Here is a 23720-nt window from a genome sequence, read left to right as displayed (position 1 = left end):
CAAGGCGGAAGGTCTGCAAACAACGGTTCTGGGCCACTATCTCGGATGCTGAGCCTGGCGCTGCAGCTGGGTTGCCGGGGCAGAGGCGTGGCCCTTGGCGCCGCAGCCCACCTCCGTGCACGTCACGACTCGGGGTGGGGGTGGGGCGGGGGGAGGCCCAGGTTGCCGACAACGACCAGGACCTTCGGGTGCTGTCCCGTGTTGGGCGGGGTACCTCATGCCTCATAGCTGTGACTGATCTGGGCTTAAATCAGTGAGCTCTACGCTCCCTGTTAAATTACACTCACTTCATAGGTAACCCTGACTTTGGAATCTTCATCTTAATATCTCCCAATTTTGAGTCCCCTGCGGATGTTAATAGCCAGCCTCTGTATGTGCGTGCAGCTAGGTCACTGCTGGAGGTGAGTACGATGAAGTCAGTGCGCTGCAGAATCTCGCCGTTTGTATGCCGCACTCTCTGGGTGCAGGCAACTGCGATGGAGTGCTGTGTATTTTCGGCAAGAACCAGGGCTAAGAGAGTGACAGGCTTAGCTTCTAATCCCTCTCTGGGCCTCTGTTTCCTCATCTCTAAGTGGAGATGACAGTTAACTATCTTGCAGGAGGGTTGTGAGTAGGGCCAATATATAAAAAGACCAAGCACATGCCAGGTACTCAAATGCTAGCCGGTATGATTAGCACAGTCACCTGATACTACTGTCTTTCAAGACTTAGGCAACCGCCCCTCTGTGCTTCCTCAGCATCTGTGCTCCGGTCATAAATTCTTAGCACTTATCATTGCCTGTGATCACCTGTTTACTTCTGTCCCTCCCCCAATGGACAAGATCTCCTGCTCCAGACAGTGGGTACTTGGTGTTTGCAGAGAGGAGGGATGCCTCAGGCTTCAAGGGCAAACTGCTGCATTTAGGTTTACTTTGCAATTCAGCCTGAGGGATATGCAGAGAGGCTTCCGTAAACAGGGTGATCCAGCGAGCCCAGCTAAGGCCAGCCAGCCCTCTGAGCCATGGATCCCTACAAACCTGCTCCTGCCCTCTGGCTGGTCATCTCCCTCCCCATGAGTGTGCAGTGTTCACTTCTTGGCCTTTGTAAGCAGACACTGCTGCCAGACCAGCCTCCCGCTCCCCTTTTGTAAGCTAGGCACCATCAGTCTGTTTAGTAGGGCCCACCTCTTGCCCTTTCTACATCCACTCCTCAGATCTGTGACTCTTGTCAAATCATGGGGTGCCACTTGCTGCCAATCTCTCTGGAAGAATGGTCTAAATAGCCCTTGGTTTTTCTATTCCAGGCTGAGAAGTAAGAAACTTCAGAAAAAAAAAAATGACAGGAAAAACACACATACAAGCTCATGAAGCTTATAGAGTATTTTAACACGAAAAACACCAGCCAGATTCAGCTGATACAAGGCACTCAGCCTGGCTCTGTATGGTGGACAGGGGAGAGAGCACAGCTCTGGGGTCAGAGAACTCACAGGTTCAAATCACTGCCCCTTTCTGGGCCTCAGTTTCCTTATTTGAAAAGCAAGAATAATAAAATCTAATTCACAAAACTTTAGGTGAGGTTGAGATACAGTATGTAGTTGATCTTGTGTTTTCCCCCTTTAAACAAAAAGGGCATAACAAAACACAGAAGAAGAACGGGAATGCTGAATGCTACAAAGACTGAGGAGACTCCTGGGTACGCCTAAAAAGCACTGTCTTTAATACTCTCACCTCTTGCCTTCTGCTGAAGGGGACCAGGCAGCCTTCAGCTTGGATGCTTCATGTTGGACCGTCTGTGCAACAGGCAGAGAGGGGAGCTCTCCCCACAGTGTGCAAGGCCCAGAAGGAGGTAGGGTCCAGAACTTCTGTGAAATCTATCAGATCAAGGTCATGTCAAGCGCAGGCCTCTGCACTTAGTGAGAAGACCTGCAGAGGAACTCCTCAGAGCCACTTTAACAGAGGAAATGATCTCAAGTTTCTTTTGATGGGTAATATAGGCAAGATGAGACAGAATAAAATGGAATCCATCAGACTAAAGCCAAAAGTAAATTATCTTCTTCACACCACTTAAAATTGTTACAATATCAGCGAAACTAGGTTTCCCTCCTTTGATTTCCCCTGGCTAGAGGCTGACATCTCACTGTTTCATTCCCACCTGGCCAAACTCACATTTTCTTCTCACTTTAAGGAGGGAGCAACGGAAGGCAGATACATGATAAGAGGAAGGAGAATCATTTGGTTCATGTGAGAGCAAAGCAGACTGGAACAAGAGGAGGGAATTTGAGAATGATAATTTTGATGATGGAGAGTAAGTGTTTTTTGGTTATATGATTTCACAATAACAATAACCCCCCCCCCCAAAATCTTAAGACTCTTAACAGGCTCCTATACCTTATTATTTTTTGTGAGACACAAAGAGAAAGAAGCAGGAGTTTCAAAGATCTAAAAATTCAGCTTTTCTCAAGTCTGTAGGCAGAAACGCAGCTGGTTCCAATCACAGTGAACTGAAACAGCAACAGGGGCCAAAGGTGCAGAAAGAAAACTTATTTATAATAAATTTTCAAAGCAATGGCTTTTCTTTATAAAAGAAACACAGTATGTGACAAAACAAAACTGTAATGAAAAAATAACTTTTCCATCTAAGTATATAAAATGTAAGAGAAGGTTGCAGTAAATAAGAATGAACATTTTTGATTTATTCAAAGTTTCAATCTAAAACCTCAATGAAATCTACCACCTTTAATTACAAGGGTACTGATGGTTCCTGAACAGAAAGAAACAAAGGTTAAGATGGCACCGGACATTGGAGAGTGACCCAAACTGGCCGAGGGTGCAGAAGCTTTGGTCCAATAGACCACGGACAGGCTAAAAGCCACATTTTGTTGAGAACTGATGTCGGAACTGGTTAAAGAGTGTAAACCTCCATAAGAAAATTAAAGATGGCAAACTCGACTGGGACTCTTTACTTCAAGTCAATAATGTCTTCGTCCGAGGAAGCTGTGAGCTGAAAGGGGCTGCTGCCCCAGACAGGGCTGCCTTCTCGCTCAGCCACAGGGTACGGGTCGGAGCTTGTCGACTGATAACGCCCCTTGGGATTGGCTTCGGAAGTGGAAGGACTTTCCAAGGAGCTCAACGTGATCCTAGAGGAGAAAAGTCACTGTGAACGGATCCTGGGGCACCACTGAGCTGGCTGCTCTGTTTCCTGTTGCCCTAAACTCGGGAGCCCTTCTCCCCCTCCACCTGCCATTATGGGGGAGAGGTGGGGAAGTGCAGGAGTGACCCCCCCACCCCGCCCCAGCAGAGCTGGTGTTCTGCAGGCAGACAGCCCGATCTCATGGGTGGTTATGGGTTTTAAAGGCCAGCGGTGACACACAGGTGTTTGTGAGGAAAATTGGGATAATGTCACTCTGCCTAAAACCCTCCCATGGCTCCCCACGGCCTGAGGACAAGGCTAAAACGCCGGGCCACAGGCCCCGGCCCTGCTGACCCCTCCAGCCTCCTCCCAGCCCACCCCCGCCCTCTCTATTTTCTCCTGCATTCAGGATGCTCACTCTCTTGATACCTGCAAAACCAATTTGACCAAATTCAGGGAGTTCATTCATTCAACAAGTACTCATGGAGCCTGTAAAAGCGCCAGCCCAGCCTCTGGTCGCTCTTGACCTTGCATCCTTGTCTGTGCTCAAGCTGACCCACTCTCTTCCCCCTCTCTCTCTCTGTCTCTCTCTCTCTCTCTCTTCAGGGCCTTTACCCCTGCTATTCCTGCTGTCGGAGGGGCTGTTCCCCCAGCTCCTTCTCATTCAAAGCTCAGCTCAATGCCACTTCCTCCAAGAAGCCTTCCTTGACTCCCAGCCCCCACCTCAAGTAGACCTTCTATCTGCCCCACCCCCATCACTACCTTCTTATAGATTTCCTTGCAGTGCTTGTCACTAATGGAAATGATAGCATTTGCTTATTTGTTCACAGGTTTATTATCTGTTTCTCCACACTAGAATGTAAAGTCCCTGAGGGCAGGGGCCTGGTCACACAGTAGGGGCTCAATGAAAGTGCATTGGATTAAAGCGTGAGTGAGTACTGCCCCTCTCTGGGCCAGGCTAATGCTTGCTTGATTTATGAGACTGGGCTCAGTCTTTCCTGATGTTTGGGACCCCCCTGCCCCAAGTGTGGTGTGATGGCACCCCTCATTCTTCTGCAACACCTGCCACCCTGGAATGCTGTAATTCCTAGAATGTCCCTGTTGGCCTTTCCCACCAGCCTGTGAACTGCTGAAGTTCAGCTCCATATGCCCAGCTCAGTGCCAGGTGCTCCAAGAATGTGTGTTGAATGACTTAATGGAGCCTGGACACATGCCCCCTTGCCCTCCACACAGGAGCAGGCAAGATGTTATTGAGGGACACAGAGAACCTCAGGGGACAAATCAGTGGGATTCAACAAATACTCATGGACGTGTGATACTGAACGGCCATCCAGAAAAGCTCTACCTGTTTCTACGCCCACCACAAGTACTGGAGAGCGCCTGTCACTTTTACTGAGCATTCTTGTTTTAAAAAATCCCTGTCAATCTAGTGAGCAAAAACAGTCTCAGGGTACTTTAATGTGCATTTGTTGGATTGCTAGTGAGGTCACCCATTTGTCTGGGCCCCTCCCTGGCAGGCAGTGTTCTCTGGGGATCCTCAGGGAGGAGCTGGCTGCCAACCCTCTGCTGTGGCTGCCGAAGGGGCCGGCACATGGCATCATCGGTCAGCAGGAAGGGCCCTGTGGCTGCGCTGTGACTTCAGGGACCGCCACCCTGAGAAGGGGCTGCTGGGGGCTGCGTCCCTCTTTACCTTTCGCTGCTAGTTGACCTCACTGTCCCTGGTTTAGGGCCTCCTTGGTTTTCTTCCAACCGCTTCCGGGCTTTTGACTTGGGCTTCGGTGCTCCTTCTGCCCTGGGTCCACCTTCATCGGAGAGGCCTGGATTGCAGGGGAGAATCACAGGTCAGCGGGTCATTACCACAGGGCTGCCACAGAGACAGAAAATGCCCTTTTCCTCTTGGTTGGGTATTGGTGCATTATTGGGATCGAGGCAAGAAGAATGATGATAAAGTCTATATTTTTAAATAATTGGTTGTCTTGTTGGTAGAAGGTCTTTTTTCTTCTGATTAGAACGAATATATGTATTGGGAAAAAAAGAGTCAGAGGAGTTTAATGAAGGAGAGAAAATCTACAGCGCTACCACTGGAAACTGTAATTCTCCAACTCAGAGATTCAATTTCTGAAAAGCACAGTGGTTTATACAATAGTAGTTGGCAGATCAAGCTTTCTAAGGGTATAGTGGTTTAAAAATAGCAATGTATATGTTTTAAAAGTGCAGTGGAAGGCACCAACTTCTAAAACCAACCGACTTTGCCAATGTCAAGGCCTGCCCTGTCAGGTGGTCCGAATCCCCGTCTCCAGTTGGTCAGGAAACATTACTGCAGGACAGGCATGTGCCAAGGCCACCTGTCCTTGCAGTTTTATGCCGTGCAGATGCCAATTCAAGTTTTCAAACCAGTTCTTACTGGTTTGACATAACATTTCCATTTTTCCTCATTTTGTTTTCACAATTCTGAACAAAAATCTTTATAACAGTCTAGCGTTTTCACAATCATCATGGTGCTTTATGCTTCTCTGGTCTGGTCTCCCACCTGTAAATTGAGAGAGGAGGGCACAGCAAAGATCTTACATCTCTACCATCCCCATAGAACTGCCCCACGGTCCAGGGGCTTTGGGAAGGATAACTGAACTGTACCACAAACATGCAAGAAAACAAAACATATGAAAAAAAAAAAACCCCAAGTAAATTAAAATTTTAGATATACGAATGTAAAATGTTATCTGAGGACTGCAGGGTATAAACCCTCTGGACACTTTCCTAGGAAATTAGACATATATAGATACTTATGTTTAAAAAAGTCATATCAGACTAGACCTACTGTTTTACAAACTGCCCTTTCCCCCCTGAACATGGTTTGGGCACTTTCCACATCAATAAATACAGATTGACACATCATTGTCATTGGGTAAATGATGTATAGTCTTCCTCGGTGTAGGTGCACTATAATTTCTTTATAAATCCCTTATGAAAGGGCTCATTGTTTTTGAGGACAGTTAATATCCACAGATAAAACCAGCGGGTATCGTTACAAACAGTGCGAACACAAGAATCGAGAGCCATTACCCAGCAGCTCCCTGCGGGTCCTGCTCGCTATCTCTTTGATCTCCATGCGCGACAGGGACAAGGAGTGAGTGACAGGAATGGCCGCGATGCCGATGCCGATGGAGGTGGGCGGGGTGATGACCTTGGAGACTAAGGGCGATTTCAGAGGCCGCTCGATGCTTCTGCCCACCAGGTTTCTGAGTGGAATCTTGTACAGATTTTTGGACTGAATCTCACCTGAAATAAGAGTTCGAGAAGAACATCAGAACTTTAAGAAGAGTTCATGTTATTCACAAGAGGATAATTCCTGGTTCCTCAACATAGTTAGCATGAAGGAAGAGTTTATGTTGCAGGCTGACCTCCCAAGTCTCATTAGGGGCAACAAAGTGAGGGCGCCCGACGGCTCTGTTTTCTAAGGGCATCGTGTTCATGGGTAAATGGGGAAAAACGCACCCACTCCTGATTACGTGTGCACAGGAGGAAGGAGTCGACAAGAAAAGCACAGCTGTCCTGCCCGGGAGCTCCAAGCTCTCGTGACAACGAGCCATAGTGACGACTTATGTGGTGAGAAGTTAGGAAAACCACGAGGCAGTACCCACAACAAAGGCCTGCGGGCAGGGTTCAAGGGCGAAGCCAGACAGAGTGAAACCTGGGTGCTGAGTAATGTGTGGGTTTTATGACTATGTCCTTTTAGCTATAAAAACCTACTATATTGTTAACATCCCTGAAGGAAAGATAACTTGCTGGGGCAAGTTGGAATCTCTCTAGCCCTCAGCTCCCTTCTCCCCATTGCAACAACTGTTTTCATAATGGGATTTTTTTGGGGGGGCATTATCACAAGATTTCTTAAGAATGCAACCACACTGCAAGTTTTTTTATGGCTTCAAATAGTGAGTTCCTTCGGCAGTAGTCACATGTCAGTATTTGACAATGAACTAGAGAAATCAGAACGGATCAAAACTATCTATCATAAGACAGTAAAAATTGGACTTCACCTTCCCCCAGGGAAGAAGGAAACACTGGAGTATCTCTGCCCGGGGGTGTCTGAGGAGAATTGTGGGCACTGGCCCCCTTGGAGCTGCCTCCGGATGAGACCTCGTTCACAGATGCGGTTGCTGTGAAGTATATATCTGACTAGAGAGAAAGAGAAGGCGTTACTGAGCCACCTGCTGTTACAGGCCCTGCACCCACCAGCCCTTCTGTCATCACTGCAGGGCCCCCAACTGCCCCCCCCCGGGGGGCCTGTGGTGCAGGAACGAGCCGGGGAGGCGGCTTCCAGCTCTGTGCTCAGACGTTTCCTGAGCGTTCACCTCACCCACTTATCTGTTTGTTGATACACAATAGAAAAGAGTCAATTTCCCACACACCAGCTGCAAACACAGACACAACACAATTCCCCGACACGGATCTCAGGCACCTGGAGGTTAGAACTGGAGAGGGTTTGGGATTCAGTCAGATCCATGTCACAGGTGGGGAAATGGGTTCTCATGATTCAGCAAATACTCAAGCACACCCTTGATGAGCTGGCTTTGGGGTAACGGCAGTGCTATGTGGACTCAGGGACGCTGAGTTTCAGGAATTTTGCAAGCTGGCTGCTAAATACAGCCATTATTAAACTTAAATTATATTAAAAAACAAAGGAACTAAATATCAAAATTCAACCATTCCTAATTATTTTACTACCTTGAGTATTCTCTGAGCTCTTGAGGTAATTTACATGAACACTGTCTTGGGCAGGTGGGGGGATACTGTGTAATAGCGGCTCCTAACGCTGTGTTCCATCGTGTCACACGGGAAGCTTGAGATCAGTCACGGTGGGGCTGTTTACACCATGGAAATTGGCAAATGCTACAAATCAGAGCTTGATTTGTTGTTCTGTTGATTGTCTAGACTTACAGTGATGAAGAAAATGTTAATAATGAAGATTAAAATTAAAAGTGTGTTGGATCTAATGCTAAAATTGAGAGAAGTTTTGGTTTAATGATTTGTACGAGGGTGAAAAATAGTTTAATAGATCACATATCAGATTTTTAAAAAAAATAAATTTATTTATTTATTTTTGGCTGTGTTGGGTCTTTGTTGCTGTGCGCGGGCTTTTCTCTAGTTGCGGTGAGCGGGGGCTACTCTTCGTTGCGGTGCGCGGGCTTCTCATTGCGGTGGCTTCTCTTGTTGCAGAGCACGGGCTCTAAGTGCACGGGCTTCAGTAGTTGTGGCACGTGGGCTCAGTAGTTGTGGCTTGCGGGCTCTAGAGCGCAGGCTCAGTAGTTGTGGCGCACAGGCTTAGTTGCTCTGTGGCATGTGGGATCTTCCCAGGCCAGGGCTCGAACCTGTGTCCCCTACATTGGCAGGCAGATTCTTAACCACTGCGCCACCAGGGAAGCCCCACATATCAGATTTAGTGACAACAAACTTGGAAAAAGAAGAACGGATGGAGATATAATTCCAACCATAAAATCGTGGTTGAACTGCAGCATTAGTTTGGCTATGGAGAAAGGAATTCAGCAAAAATTAACAAAAGCATTTTGTGAGAGCCAGTTGGCTAAATGGACTTTAAGATAAAAGCATTGTATATTTTATTATTTGTAAATTGTAAGCTATTTACATTTTATAATCAGTAAAATTTGTAATCAACTGATGTCCATATATGTGTGTATACATACACACACCCATTTTCCAGAGGACTGGTGGTGGTTACACACTTACAGCACCCCACTGGCGCTACGTTAGTGAATAAGATGCTCCGTGTCTGCTCTCACAGAACTGTCAGTGCAGTGGGGAAAGTACGCAGTCACCCACCACCAAATGTGATGCAGGTCAGCATGGAAAAGTGTCCCAGGCATGCAGCAGGGCACAGCCTGGCCTGGCAGAGCCAGGGAAAGGGTGTGGGGCTGACTTGGGGGAGGGGACTAGAACGAGACCTGCTGGATTATGCGCCAGGAGTAGAAGACAGCTTGGAAGATCGTTGTTCCTGCATCCTTCGGTGTTGCTCACATTCTGTTACCAGACATGAATTAGTCTGTCAGCCATAGTTTGTGGGACACAAATTCAAATTGAGGACAGACAGCGGCAAAGGAAGAAAGGAACATTGCAAGCTCTTACTTTTCTAGACTTGGCCTCTTCTTCAGGGCAATAGTGACCCAGGCTCTGATGGGGCATTTCTCTTTTCAGCTGAGCGCTCCCCAACTGCCACCAGCACCGACGACTCTCTTAACACTAAGGAGGGGCGTTTTGAAGCCCAAGGGGACTCGCACAGGAAAACCCAACCCATGAGCCTGTTTTCAGCTTTCTCATCTCAACACTCACGAGGTGTTGGCATTGTCAGCCTCACCGTGAACATGTCTGCGCCTGCCTGAAACCTCATGGTGCTGTGGGTGCCCAAAGCCCCTCAGACAGAAACAAAACCCCAGCTCTACTCACTCTGGAGGCCACGAGCTGCAGCTGAGGCACGACGGCCGTGTGGACCAGGTTCCCGTTCACCACCAGGCGGATCTCCATGGAGTCGGTGGTGAAGGCCAGCAGGTAGGGGAACGCGCAGACTGCAAGGCAACAGGGCGTCAGCTCCCAGCCTGTGCCTGCGGCTGTGGAGCTGCCAGGACCCTCTCACATCCCCCTCGCTTCTCTGGCAACTCCCATCTCTCCCCTTCCTCTGGCTGCTTCTCTTCTTCCTTCACGGGTGCATGTCCCCCAATTCTAGGAAAGCCTGCCTTAGCCGCCAAGCTTCTGCCCAGTGACGTGTGCACTGTCCCAGCTTCTCCCTGTGCCCTTCTCCCGCTGCAGTCTTGTACCCAGTCTTCCGGGGGCGCACCGCCCACCCAGGTCCTGGAGACCTTCCCCCTATGGTCCAGACTGCAGCTTGACACGGCCTTCGCACATGCCTTCCACCCGGGAACCTAGCCTTTACTCCTTCTTCATTCCCTGTCTCCGGGTCACCCTCCCCTATGCTCCTCCTGTCTGTGTGTCTGGGCAGGGACTACCCCTCACAGTGTCCCTCGGGTTCAGTGGGTTTGCTGAATTATTTGTTAAACGTTGGCCCGTCTTCTTGAGATCTTTTTGATGACATCCAGGTGCCAGAGCTGCCCCAGTGGCCCTGTGAGCCCACCTTTGTCTTTTTTACTGGCCACTTCACACTCTCTCCTTCACGCTGGCCCACTCCCTCTGCCCTCTCTCCTTGGCGACTCATCCGTTCTCTTGGCTTCACCTTGACTCTTCCTACCACACCCACGCCTCTAGCCTTGATCTCTCAAGTGGGCCCCCCGGTGCCGTGGCTCAGACCTGAGAGCCGTTTCCAACCCTTCCCTCCCTTTTTTACCATAACTAATCTGCATCGGAGCCGACCCTGTCCTCCAAGTGTCTGGATCCATTCCTCTGCTCTCCTCTCAAAACTCTATCATGTTTACCTATCAACAAAGCCTTCTACTTTGAGGAAAACAGTGCTAAGATTCTTGGCTCTGATCTGACTCTCCCCAGGCAGATGCCCAGCTGTGGATCTTGAATCACAGAAACGAAGCACCACCACTCATGTCCTGAGTTTTGAGTGGCAGGCAAAGTACCTGAGTTTCTGTAATTCTAGACTTTCAAGCTTCAAAATGTATAAAAAGGACGCCAAGTGCACTGTGCTCCTCCCCCAAGTCAGTCAGAGTTTCAAGGCTGGAGATCTTGTTCAAGATCTACTGAAACTGATATTTAATTGCTCTAAAATGCTCACATGCTCAGGCACTGAGAAGACTTGGGAGGAACAGTGGAAGACAATAGTCTCCAAAGAGGAACAAAATGAAAAACAATTAAAGAAGAAGGCTTTGAGTACTCATTATACTCACATAATTCATAGCAATTTAGCGGTAAGCCAGTGAGTTTGCTTACACAGGATGGAACAGTTCAGATATGTCTATTGAGGGGGAAAGAACATGATGATAAAGGGTTTCCTTACCAATCGCACAGGGAGCCTGGTTCCAACAGAACTGGAAATCTGACGCAGAGGGTTGAACCAAAAAAGAGCCACCATTAAACGGGCAAACCTTTTTATAGATGCAACTGTCTGCAACGAAACAACAGCGACGCATTTTTGTTAGAGACAACACTCAGGTAACCATAATTAGATAAATGAGAAACAAGAATAGCATCCTATCTGCTCGTTCTTTATGAAAGCCGGGACGAATATTGCCATGATGCCAGATCCTCAGGCGCAGGAGGCAGTCTGAGCCAGAGTAATATTTCTGCTACAAGTCATCATAGCCGCCATTTTTGGAGAATTTACTATGAGCCAGGCACGGAGCTTTAAAACATTCTTCCGTTTAATCTGTACAAACTTATGAAGTAGATGCTATTATTACACTCATTTTACAGATGAGAAAATTGAGGCAAAGAGCAGTGAAGTAGCTTGTCCACAGCCTCACAAGTTCTACTTGGGAGAGAACCAGGTTGGCTTGATTGCAGAGAAGAAGGGGCACTTGAAGGCAGCCCCTGGACGGAGGAAGGCCTCCTACAAGGGGATCACGCTCTGAGCCTCACTCAGTAGGACATGTGTGATGGGAGCTGTACACCACTCCCCCAACATTTTATTATGAAAACTTGAAGCCATGTGCCTGTATCACCTTGGTGAATCTGAGCCAGCGTTAGATTAAGGCCAGGTTAATTCAGTTACCCAGTTCCTGGCTTGCTCCGAGCTCTAAACACAAGTCCAGGTGGTTCAGACCCTCTTCGAGTGAGAAAGGTCATGTAGAAACAAAGGCCCCTTTTATTCCAGAAGCCCATCATGTTTTAGCCATACAATCTTATTTTTAAATTATTTTTTAAAACAGCCTTACTGAGATGTAATTTATATACCATAAAATTCATCCATTTTAAGCATTCAAGTCAATGAACTGTAGTATGTTTATAGAGTTGTACAACATCACAATCTGATTTTACAACATTTTCATCACCCTAATAAGAAACATCACGCCCATGAAGCAGTCTCTTGCCATTCCTAGTGTGAGACTCGACAGCTGTGGCCCCTCTGTGAGAGGGCAGAGGTCATGGAGCCAGAGCTGCTGCTGCAGCCTGCGATGTGGGGCTAGGCTGGGGATGACCACCGCCGGCCCACCTGAAGCTTAGGGTCTCCTTTGATGTGACCACTGTGCCTTGTCAAGCAGTTAACTTATACTGTCTCATCATTGTTCTTCTAACAGAGTGAGTTGTTGGGACAGAAAAACTCACCAGAGTCAGTTCTGTTTTTGCTACAGTGGACTCACTAGGGGAGAAAAAGCATCCTCATTCTCAGCTAAAGGCCTCGCTCCCTGAGAAAATGAGCGCTCAGGAAGGACACCCGGATCTCCCCGCAGCGGCTCCCCCAGCTGCTGTGTCCGCCCTCGGCCTCCTGCCCACGACTCCGGATGCCGTGGGGTGCAGCTCACCCCCTCTCCACTCTGTCCCGTGGCTTTCGCCCCCTCAGGGACATCGCCCCTCTGTCCTGCACTGCAGTTTCCCCTTCTCCATCGGATCTTTCCCGACAGTCTTACACATGCTGTTTATTCCACCTTTTAGAAAACAAAATCCTTGGCCTCTCTTCCTCCTCTAGCTGTTACACCCTTCCTTATTCTTTTTCCCTTAAAGCAAAATTCTTTGAAAGACTTGTCTGGACTCCCCGGCTCTACTTCCTCTTTCCCAATCTCTCCTGACCTGTGCAATCAGGCTTTTGTTCCCCACTGCTTCCCCAGAGACACCTGCTCTTGTCAAGTTTCCTAGTGGCCTTGTAAACCCAAGCGCCATCTCAGACCCGATCTGTCAGAGGCAAACGGCACAGCGGGTCACTACTCCCTTCAACACTGCCTCTCAGGGCCTCACCCCACTTTCTCCTGTCTTTCCAGCCACTCCTCAGTCTACTTTGCTGGTTCCTCCTGTCTCCCCCACTTCCCGGTGGGTGATCTCTTTAGTCTCGGGACCCTAAAGGTCACTTGCCTGCTAATGACCCCCAGGGAGCCCCCTCCGGAGCCCGCACTTGAACCAGGTGATCGCTCACTGTCTGCACTGGGATATCTCAGAGGTGCTGATGGGTCATAACTGAACTCTTGATCTTTCCCCCCAAACTTGCTCTTCTGAAAGCCTCCCTCATCTCAGTAAATGGCATTCTCTGTTCTCCCAGCTGCTCACGTCCCCAGACTGCAGTCCTCCTTTTCTCTTCCCCTCACAGCCGCACTTTATTCACCGGCACGTTATCTTGGTTCTCACGTGTAAAGCACGTCTAGGACCTGACCACCGCTCAGCGCCTCCCCTGCGGCGGTCCTGGTCCAAGCCCCTGGCGTGCTCGTCAGATGAGCGCAGTCCCCGCCCTTCCCGCTTCCACACCAGGGCGGCGGGGGGCGGAGGCGGTTTCCTCTTACAGACCCTGTCGCGCCTCTGCTCAAAAGCCTCCAGTTGCTCACCAGGGTGCAACGCAAAGACCTTTCACCTACCAGGCCCTGCTGGAGTCTGGTCCTCTTTGCCGATGTCATTTTTATCCACTTGCACCCTCGCTCACTCTGTTGTGATCACGGGTCATCTTGGGGTCACCTCGACCGTACTGGAATGTTCCTCCTCAAGGTCTTTACACCTGCTCTCGTCCCTGCCTGAAACACTCAGCCTGATACCTTCATGTTCAACACTCAGTCCTGATACCTGGACTCCCTTTGGGTCTTCGGTCCTCGCTCCTCTCCCAGCGAGGCCTGCCTTCCTCACCCCCTGTAACTGGTGACCGGTGACCCGCACACCCCACTCCTGCCCAGTCCGGCCCCTCTTCAAGCCCCTCTTCCCCCTTCATTTCCCCTCAGCACTCAGCACCATTTAACAAACTGCACGTGTTTCTTATTTATCTTGTTAATTGTCTAACTGCTCTCTTTAAAATGTAAACTCCACCTGATGGCTGGATTTGTGCTTATATTCACTGCTGAAACCCCTAGATATTGGAAGTGCTGGGTAAAGATTTGCTGAATGAATGAACGACTCAGGAAGGACACAGCAGCCTTGTGTTTCTAAAGGCCCAGGTCCCTTACACACATCCCCTCTCCTCTCCCCTGTCCCACCTCAACTCCCACTAGGGGCGAGCAACCTGCTGCGGGGTTTGAGGGGCTGGGCTGGAGGAGACCCTGGCCCCTGAGCACAGAGCTTCCTGGATGGGTCGGGTGGCTGTGTTGTGCCTGGGAGGCCAGACCCAGCCCCCGCCTGCCTCAGAGGGGGTCACGCGGGCCTGGAGGAGGCGACAGGACTGCAGTCCATAGGCGCCCCCTGCCGGCCCCCCGCGCTTTCCAATGGATAAGCCCCAGGAAAGCAGAGGGCGCGCCCTTCCAATAACCAGTGCTGGCGGTCTCTGCACCTGAGGCGAGGGGCCTCCAAATTAGACTGAACTGATTCAGAAAAGGAAGCGAAGCTGTTTCTCGAACCCCAGAGCCATGCAGCCTGTTCACACCCATGAACTGGCGCCCATGCCTGCTGTTCCCTGAAGCGTGAGCTCACTGTGTCCCTGGCAGGGCCTTTCACTGTTGTGTCTCCAGAGCCCGACACGGGCCTGGCACAGAGAGGGCCGTCCCTTATGGTTAAAAAGAGCCGCCTGAACGGAGGCTGGCGCGGGGGCAGGATTCTAAGAAAGTCACTGCCTGGGAAGCAGCTCAGAATCTATGACTTCCCTCCTTTGACTTTCCCCATCCAGCTGGTGGGGAACAGTGTATAGGTTCTAATTTTAAAACAAATTTCTCTGAAGAAAAGTCCCTTTCTGCATGTAGAAAAGTTTTTCACTTATCTGAGATAAAAATTTCTCTATAGAAAACTCTGGGTTTCTGGAAGTTATATTTTAGAAAGGAGCCGACATATGATAAAAATCAGCTTCAAATTTGAGAAGGGTTTAGACAGATCTGTGAATAAAATATCCCAAAAGAGCGATTTATTGGTGAAGTTCTTTCCTTGTGACTACCTTCTCCTGATTCCCCATAAATCTCGAATTTCGAGAGGATGTTTATCAAACAAATTTCTCTACTGAAAACACTTACTAATCAAAGATTAATTAATCAAAATATCTGCCTCATGTGATATAACCAGCATCACCACTCTAAATCGATACAATTCTAGGCTGAAAAAAATATATTTTATTGTTTTAGCTAGACTGGGCAGGCTTATCCAGGAAAATATCTTACTACCTTTGCCTTAAAAAGATCCTTTTTATTGTAGTATCACATTAGCTTTTGAAATGCTGAAAATCCTTAGAGACCCTATTTGATATCTGTGGTCTGCCTGAAACCCACCTGCCACCTGACCCAAACTAACCCAGCTGAGGCCGGGTACGCCAGGTTGAGGCTGATTTCATTAACACCTGAGAAATAACAAAAAGGGGAAGAGTAACTGTGGTTAAAATTTGGGGCACTGGAGTCAAGAGGCCCCAAATGTGAACCTGGGCTCTGCCATTTGTAGCTGCACAATCTTGAGAAAGTCCGTCCACCGCTCCAGGTCTCAGGAGCCTTATCTCCCTCCAGATGACAGATAGTAACAGAAAAAGTCAATGGAACGGTGACTGAGGTGGGTGAAGCACAGCGCGTGGCACACAGTAAGGGCTCCCTAGATGGAAGCCACTGCTATCACCCCCACGTCCTGGAGACACCCCCAGGAGGCCCCTGCACCATCTTACCAGGAGGTCTGGCGTATTGGGAGATCCAGGCAGGAAGGCAATTTTTAGATGCGCCCTGGAGTGGAATTAAGGACCCAGGAACAATACCTCAGGTAAATCTAAAGCTAAGTCCCTTTAAATTGTCCAGAAAAAAAAAATAACCAGTTGATTTTAGCAAATAGAGATCAAAACACATCCTTTACTTACAGTTGTAACACAGGAGCAGACCGGCTTCCCCGTCTTCGTACACATCAATAGCTGCAACGAAATTAACCTGCAATGAGAATGGGCAATGGTAGTGGGCAGGCTGGACACTGACACTATGAAAAGACTTTCTCAAGTTACGGCTTTCTGTAAACTCAGGCACTGGGGGGCATTCCCACCTCACCAGCACCCATGGTGCCACATGGGTGGCCACGACTGCAGTCCATAGGGACTTTCTCACCCTCTTTTCCCACGCTTTGAGAAGCTCTGTAGGCGGACATCTCCACTCTCTATTGACAGGCCTCTTATTTATATAGTGGGCTCAGTCCACAAAGCTTTTCACATGGGTTATTTGTTTCACTCTCACATCAACCCCTAAAGTACGTGGCATTGCTCCCATTTTACAGATGAGGAAAGTGAGGCTCAGAGAGGTGCAGTCGCTCTAGTGCCTCAGGTAGAAGGTGCTCCAGCCAAGATCTGAACCGGATCCCCGGTTCTTTTCCAAGCTTAACACCCATGCACTTCAGCCACACTTCCTCCTGCTTCAAACACAGTCTCTGAATCTCAGTATCACCGTGTCTGCACTTCTCTTCTCTCTCCTTCACTTCCAGGGAGGCGGCATGACATGATGCAGAGAGTGTCGGAAGCCCTAGCTCTGTGGCCTGGGCGAGGTCTTCCTCTCCGGCCTCCGTTTCTGCTTTTGAGAAGACGGTTCTCAACCTGATAGTGTCCTTGGCCCCTCTTGAGCTTCAAAACTCTGACCCTGTAAAAATCTCCTGCTTCTTTCATTGCCTCACTTGTCTTCTCACCCCTTGTAGTCTGTCTTCCTGTACCACCAGGGACACTGCCCTCTCTGAGCACCATGAAGATTTCCTTCTCCCCAGCCTGGAGGCCTTTGGCCATGGCTCATCTCTCCATCCAGAGCTCCGCAGCCTCTGACATGGGACGTCTCCTCCCTCCCGTCCTCTCTCCCACTTCAGATTATTCTTCCATTTCTTGGCTCTTCTCTCATTTAGAAAAATCCCCACCTTTATAGCTTCAGATTTTACTCTGCTCAAAATCTCTAGATACAACCTCAGGCACACATTATCCTCAGAGCTCCAGCCCATATTCCTAAGTCTTTTCTCTCAAACGCAACAGGTTCCATACCCAGGAACGCAGGAGGCAGCGTAGGGGAACAGATGGGAGCACGACGCTGGTCAGACAGCCCCGAGCTGCGATCCTGCCTGTACCACTCGCTGCCTCTGTGGCTTGTTGCAAATGGCTTAACTTCTGGCCCCAGGTCTTCACCTGTGAACCGGTATAACGGTAATCCTGACTCTGCTGGATCGTCATGAGAATTCCATGAAACAAGGCACACGTTTTTGCACAGGGCCTGACACATAATCAGCCCTCTATGGAGGCTACTATCTTTATGTCGCACAGGGCCTGACACATAATCAGCCCTCCATGGAGGCTACTATCTTTATGTCGCACAGGGCCTGACACATAATCAGCCCTCCATGGAGGCTACTATCTTTATGTCGCACAGGGCCTGACACGTAATCAGCCCTCCATGGAGGCTACTATCTTTATGTCGCACAGGGCCTGACACGTAATCAGCCCTCCATGGAGGCTACTATCTTTATGTCGCACATGACGAGCTGCCTTCTAAGCCTCCTCCTTGCTGTTAGCAGAGCTATCCCCAAAGTCTTGGGGGCTCCCCTTCTCACCCAAGTCCAGCAGCATCCTCTTCTGTGTCTCACCCCTGCTGCGCCCCAGGCTAGGCCTGACCTCTCCAGCAGGGGCACGTGTCCTTGTCTCCCTCTGGCCCAGCTCTCTCCAGCCCCTTCCAGTCTCTGAGCTGCCCAGCACTGCACTGGGGCCCCGCCGCACCCCAGGCCCTCCTCCTCACTGCTCTCTCCCAAATGCAGCCTTCTCCTCTAAACGGTCTCAGGACCGTGCTGAAGCCCCGCTGGCCACCCTCAGCCAGGGCCTGTGCCTTGTGTCTGGCAAGTCCCTGCAATGGAACCCCGGCCCATCTCCCACCCAGTAGTACCTGGCATTGTACTAGGTGCCATCAAGCACGCAGAAATGAAAGGGCAGGGTCTCACCCCTTAAGAAAAAGTCAGAAAAGCATACAGGCACATAAAACATGGTATAATGGGGCCAATGCCAGAACCAAGAGTTGTGGGGCTTTGTGGGGGTGGGAGACAGCGAGGCTCAGAGGTCAAGGGTGCTGATTCTGGGATCAGAAAGACCTGGGCTTCAAATCCCAAATACTTCCTCTGCTGCTGTAGGTCACAGCTCTAGTTTTTAATTATCTGCATGATGTGCACTGCTGCCCGATGTTCGCTTGCTTGTTTGTTTGTTTGCTGGCACTCTCCTGCCCACTGGATCTCAGCTCCATGAAGCAGAGGCCTTGCCGACCCGCTCACGTGACATCCTCAGCACCTGGATCAGGGCCTGTCGAGTGGCAGGAGCAGAGTATGTACTTCCCGAACGCACGACTGGGTCAATGAAATCCCAACTCTGCCACTTGAGAGGAGTGGGTACCTAGGTCAGTGGTTTAACCTCTCGGAACCTCAGTGTCTTCAACTGTAAAATGGGAGATACTAGAACATCTACTCCTGTAGGGGCTGAGGATTCCGTGAGGTCATGCAGGGCCTGGTACTTGCTAAATGCTCTATAATGTCAGCTGGTGGCATTATTTAGCTATGGAACCAGCACCAGTGGGGTATATCACGGGAGGGAACAGCCCTTGAGCCCCCTCGGCCCTGGAGGGAACCCTCCCAGCCCCAGCACTTTGACTTAAGAGTCACTTCCTCCTCAGGTGTCCCCGTACTTGTCAGTTAGATGACACTTATCTCAGCTAGAGGCTTCGAGCCCTAGAGGGTGTGGCTGTCTGCTCTGCCAGGCTGTGCACTTCCTGAGGGGAGTGGCCAAGTGCTGCCAGCTTTGTAGCCTGGACCTGCTCTCCCCATCACGCTCTGTGACGAGGCTGTGGATGCCACAGGCTGGGTTTAAGGGCATGGCCTTGGGAGCAGGCAGCCTGGGTTCAAGTCCTGCCCCTGTACTTACTAGCTGTGTGGTTTGGGGTTAATGTGGCTCCTCCTTTCTGAGCCTCAGTTTCCTTTTCTGCAGAAACGGGGAAGTGAACAGCATATTCCTGTCAAGGCTACAGGGCCGAAATTCAGGGACGGAGACCACAGCATGGCCTCAACCACTCCTCCCTCAGGTCCCCCATTGCATTTCGTCAGACTTTATTAACACTTAGCACGGTGGGGCCGGGTTCATGTGTGCATGTTCCATATACATACAGGTGTTGATACAGGTGTCGGCTCCCAGGACAGGGGGGTGGGGGGTGGGTGCTGGCAGGAGTCATTCCTGCAGCAGTTTCTTGACCAGGCGAGGACCTGAGAATTAACTAGGGAGCTTTTAAAAGATACGTATTCTGGGTTCTCGTTCCTAGACATCTGGATATAGTAGGTCTAGGGTAGGACATAGGCACTGGCTTTTTATTTTTTCCTTGATTAAAAATAGTTCATTTTATTGGCATTTAAAAATAATAAAAGTCATATGTGGTGGTTGTGAAACTTCAGAACACAGACTTGTAACAAGTGAAAGAGGTCACCACTGTGAGGTCAGTGTCCAGCCTTCCCACGTGATTCCGGGGTGAGCTCTCAAAGGAGCCCGGCTGGGGTCTGGGCAGACAGTCAGTTTGGGCCCAGCAAATAAGCCAGAGACCCAGATCCTGCTACCAGGTCTGCAGTTCCCTCCAGAGGAGTCCTCTGTTTTGGGAAGGAGGCCAGTGCTGGCTGTTGGAGCTGGGGCAGTAGGTCACAGTCGGCCTGTTGGTAAAACGAACTTGACATTGACTTTCAGAAGGCTGCTCTGGTGCTTCTTAAACAGCTCCTCTCTCGAGCTAGGATTGTCTTAGACGCTAAGGTGGGTTTGAAGCCTACAGTGGGAATCAAGGGGTCTTGGATGAGAAGAGAGGAGGAACGGGGGCAGGAAACCAGGCCGGCCTGGCTGGCCGCACACGGAGCAGGCAGGCAGTACGGGCAACTTGAGGCACTAAATCTCCAGGACTCAAGGAGGGTCAGCCTCTCTCTCCTGCCCCACTGCACTCGGGGCTTGTCCTGCAGGAGCATCTTGGTGGGACGTAACCCTGTTCCCGCAGGCCGCTTCTGACCAGCTATTAGAAAGCATGCTCATTTCTCTCCTCATTTCTCTAGGGCTTTTCTTCCCAGCTGGACAGTAAATTCCTCGCAAAGACAAGCCACTGTCTCAGTACCTCTGCCTGCTCAGCAAACACAGCAGCTGCTGATTTACTAGGACAGGGGTCCCCAACCCCTTGTCCGAGGCCTGTTAGGAACCAGGCCGCACAGCAGGAGGTGAGCGGAGGGTGAGCATGAGAAGCTTCATGTGCCGCTGCCCATCGCTTGCATTACCGCCTGAACCATCCCTCCCCCCCCGCCCCCGTCCGTGGAAAAACTGTCTTCCAGGAAACTGGTCCCTGGTGCCAAAAAGGTTGGGACCACTGTACTAGGAGGGACTATGCACACTGACCCGCTCAGATCCAGGGGACACGGTTTTAAACATTTTCTCTTAGAGAAAAGTTTTGTATCTTTGCTTTAAAAAGCATATCGAAGAAAGGACAGAAAAATTTAGGACTGTTTCTCACAGCTTTCAGAAAAACAAACACAGAAGTCATCAAAGAAAACTTTAACTCATTTTTTACTGGGCCTTCATGAATCTTAAGAGACTAGTTGCCAGGGAAGGATTGATTCAACAAAGACCTGCTAGGCCAGGCTTTTTCTGTCTCTTTTGGCTGGCTGTACAGAGTTTTGAAAAGCAAGAAGAGGCAAGAACTTTCAAAGGCCAGATTGGACCCTTCCTCCTCAGAAGTCAGCGGCTGAAAGTAATTATAGGTTCCCGGCTGCTGGGATGGATGGGAGTCCTGGCTTTAAGTTAGGGAGAGTTTCAGGATAGATTCCTTCTCCTAGGTCTATATTAGCATCACCTGGGGGAGACTCAACACCAATTGATTCCCATAGCATACACCCGGGAATTCTCGTTTAACTGATCTGGGTGTATCAGAACACTGATCTGTTTAAAGCTTTCTAGGCAATTATAGCCAGAGTTGAGCAGCAGTGTGTACCAGTGGTTCCCAAACTTTCCCACATCACCTGGGGATCATCTGAAAATTCTAAAGCCCAGACCACACCCAAGGCCGATGAAATCTCTGTGGGTGGGACACGGGCATCGGTAGCATTTGAAGCTCCTTGATGACTCCAATTGCAGACGAGTTTGGGTGCCACCAGTATATATACATGAAAGGACAGACTGAGCTGTGATTGACAACAGCTGAAGATAAGGAGACCTCCTAATTATATCTAGATGCTTCTTTTTCTGACTTTTCTATTTTTTAAAATCTTGCTTTCATTAGGTGTTAAGTCTTCTTCATACAGTAATTAGCAATTTTAGTGCATATTTATGTAGGGCTTGTCCAAATATAAACTGTATTTTTTAATTTCTTATAAAGCATAATTAAATTCCTCAGTCTCTTTGACACATCTGAACAGGACTGGGGGAAGCCTGTGGGTTTGGAAACTCTCATCAGGAACAACATTCTCCCTGGAGACAACGTCCTTGTTCTGCCGTGTCCTCGAACCTAAGCCGGAGTGCTAGCCCTGCACCATGCAGACCTCAAGTGGCTCAAGTGTTATCAGGCCTTGACCTGCTTCACGGCGATAAGTGGGCTGAAGAGCTCTGTGACCTGCTTGTTTGTGTGGAGCAGCTCAGTGACAGGCACTTGGGGGTGCTGATGCTCGGAACCCACGAGGTCCTCTTTCGTGCTTCGGTGGAGTTTCGGGTGGGCCCTAGATTTTGTCCAAATCCAGGACATGGCTGTTCTCTGTGCAGCTCAGGCCAGGAGGTATAGAACCCCAGTGCTGATCTGCTTTTTCTCTCTCTCCTAATGGTGTTTCATCCCTTCTTCTTTTCCTAACGGCCTCTAAGGGGATGGAGACATGGGCTGTACCCTCCCCTGCCACCCAGGCCCCACGCTGTGGGTCTGCAGGGCCTCTGAGAGCAACCTTACTCTCCAAAGGCCCTTCCAGCATGAATTACCAAACAAATGTTCTCATTTACTCAGCTATTTACATTTAGCTTTTTGACTCTTCATTCCTCTTTTATTGGGAAGGATGGAAGGGCAGGAGGAGGCCTGGAAAAGCTGAACAGGGCAATGGGCACTTATATTATATTGAACCATTTGGACCTACAAAGATGGCAGCTTCAGGTGGTGCAGCCTAAATAGCACATCGCATGATACTGATACAATAAATACAAAATTTTAAAGAAATCCTCATCACGGCATGACAAAGTTAGAAGACACATACTCCTAGCCTTCTAGTTTCCCACTTGCCCCCATATCTGTCAACTGACCCTGTTGGCCTCCACATGGTGCAGCCTGAAGGCCTCCCCCGTGCTCTCGTTCACCACATCGAATTGGTGCCGGTAAGCCACGCAGATGAGGTTGTCACTCTCTTCCGATGGCCCATCTACCAAGGTCATCACCGAGGGAGAGTCGGACAGACAGATCTCCTGTGTGGTGGACAATGATGGAGGAGAAAGGGGTGAGGACAGAGCAGCCACCTTCGTATCAACCCCCCACTGCCCGCCCCCGTGCAGAAGAGTCTCCCTGCCAGGCCCTTGCAGAGCCCTGTGCTTGCAGGGGAGGCAGGGGTGGGAAAGGATGGGAGGGATGGCACCAGACTTCTTCTCCTACAGCCTGTCCTTGAGGCTCAGCCCTATGTCCACTGCAGAGGGGAGAGGCCAGGAAACAATTTTACAAAAGCAATTCAACAGTGTGGCCTGTGTCAGCCCTCAGACTGTCTGGTCCCGTCCTGTCATTTAATAATAATAATGATAATAACAGCTAATGTTAATAGATCCAGGCACTGTTCTCACTGAATCCTCATAACAACCTAATGAAATAGGTAAGGCTGTTACTCTGTTTTACAGGTGAGGAAACTGAGGCTCAAAGGTCACATGACTTGCCTACGGTCACATAGTTTATATGTGGCAGAGCCAAGATTTGAACTCAAGAAACCTGACTTCAGAGCTTATACTCCATATAAATGCACATGCTCTGCATAAATACTCATTAAGATGGCTAAGTACTGTATGAGAAGACTAACACCTATTTAAAACAAGATTGTAACTTGCTTTAACTGTTTTGCTGTTCTGTCCCCTGGAATTGCATATTAGCAGAAACTAAAATGCATAATTCAGGCAGCTTTAACTCTAGGCAAAAATAACTTCTCAGCTCACTTATGGGCCTACTCTGCCTTAGTGGCCAATGGTTGACATATTTGACACCTTAATGTACCATAGTTTTTATTATTATTTTTTAATATGTTTTACTTATTTGCCTGCTCCGGGTCTTAGTTGTGGCACGTGGGATCTTCGTTTCGGCATGCGGGATCTTTAGTTATGGCATGCGGGATCTAGTTCCCTGACTGGGAATCGAACCCGGGCCCCCTCCATTGGGAGCACGGAGTCTTAACCACTGGACCACCAGGAAAGTCCCTGTACCATAGCTTTTAAAAAAGCTAGAATGGTGGGGGCTTCCCTGGTGGCGCAGTGGTTGAGAGTCTGCCTGCCAGTGCAGGGGACACGGGTTCGAGCCCTGGTCTGGGAGGATCCCACATGCTGCGGAGCAACTAGGCCCGTGAGCCACAATTGCTGAGCCTGCGCGTCTGGAGCCTGTGCT

At 49.5% G+C, this 23720-nt stretch overlaps 1 protein-coding gene across 2 annotated transcripts in view; it reads right to left on the bottom strand.

Moving 5' to 3' along the window:
* Positions 1–2648: 2648 nt before the first annotated feature.
* The window catches only part of GARNL3 (GTPase activating Rap/RanGAP domain like 3), a 154895-nt gene continuing 133823 nt past the window's right edge, over positions 2649–23720 (bottom strand). For both annotated transcript variants that reach the window (XM_059926576.1, XM_059926577.1), the window contains 8 exons: positions 22391–22549; positions 15965–16031; positions 11078–11185; positions 9568–9686; positions 7146–7284; positions 6172–6387; positions 4799–4925; positions 2649–3115 (listed from right to left, as the gene is read on the bottom strand). In XM_059926576.1, the coding sequence (XP_059782559.1) occupies positions 2938–3115; positions 4799–4925; positions 6172–6387; positions 7146–7284; positions 9568–9686; positions 11078–11185; positions 15965–16031; positions 22391–22549 (1113 nt within the window). In that variant the 3' untranslated portion in view covers positions 2649–2937. The remainder of the gene's footprint in view (positions 3116–4798; positions 4926–6171; positions 6388–7145; positions 7285–9567; positions 9687–11077; positions 11186–15964; positions 16032–22390; positions 22550–23720) is intronic.

Source organism: Balaenoptera ricei, chromosome 6, assembly GCF_028023285.1.
Source record: "Balaenoptera ricei isolate mBalRic1 chromosome 6, mBalRic1.hap2, whole genome shotgun sequence".
NCBI classification, from domain to species: Eukaryota; Metazoa; Chordata; class Mammalia; order Artiodactyla; family Balaenopteridae; genus Balaenoptera; species Balaenoptera ricei.
This window is presented reverse-complemented; position numbering and strand designations above follow the sequence as displayed.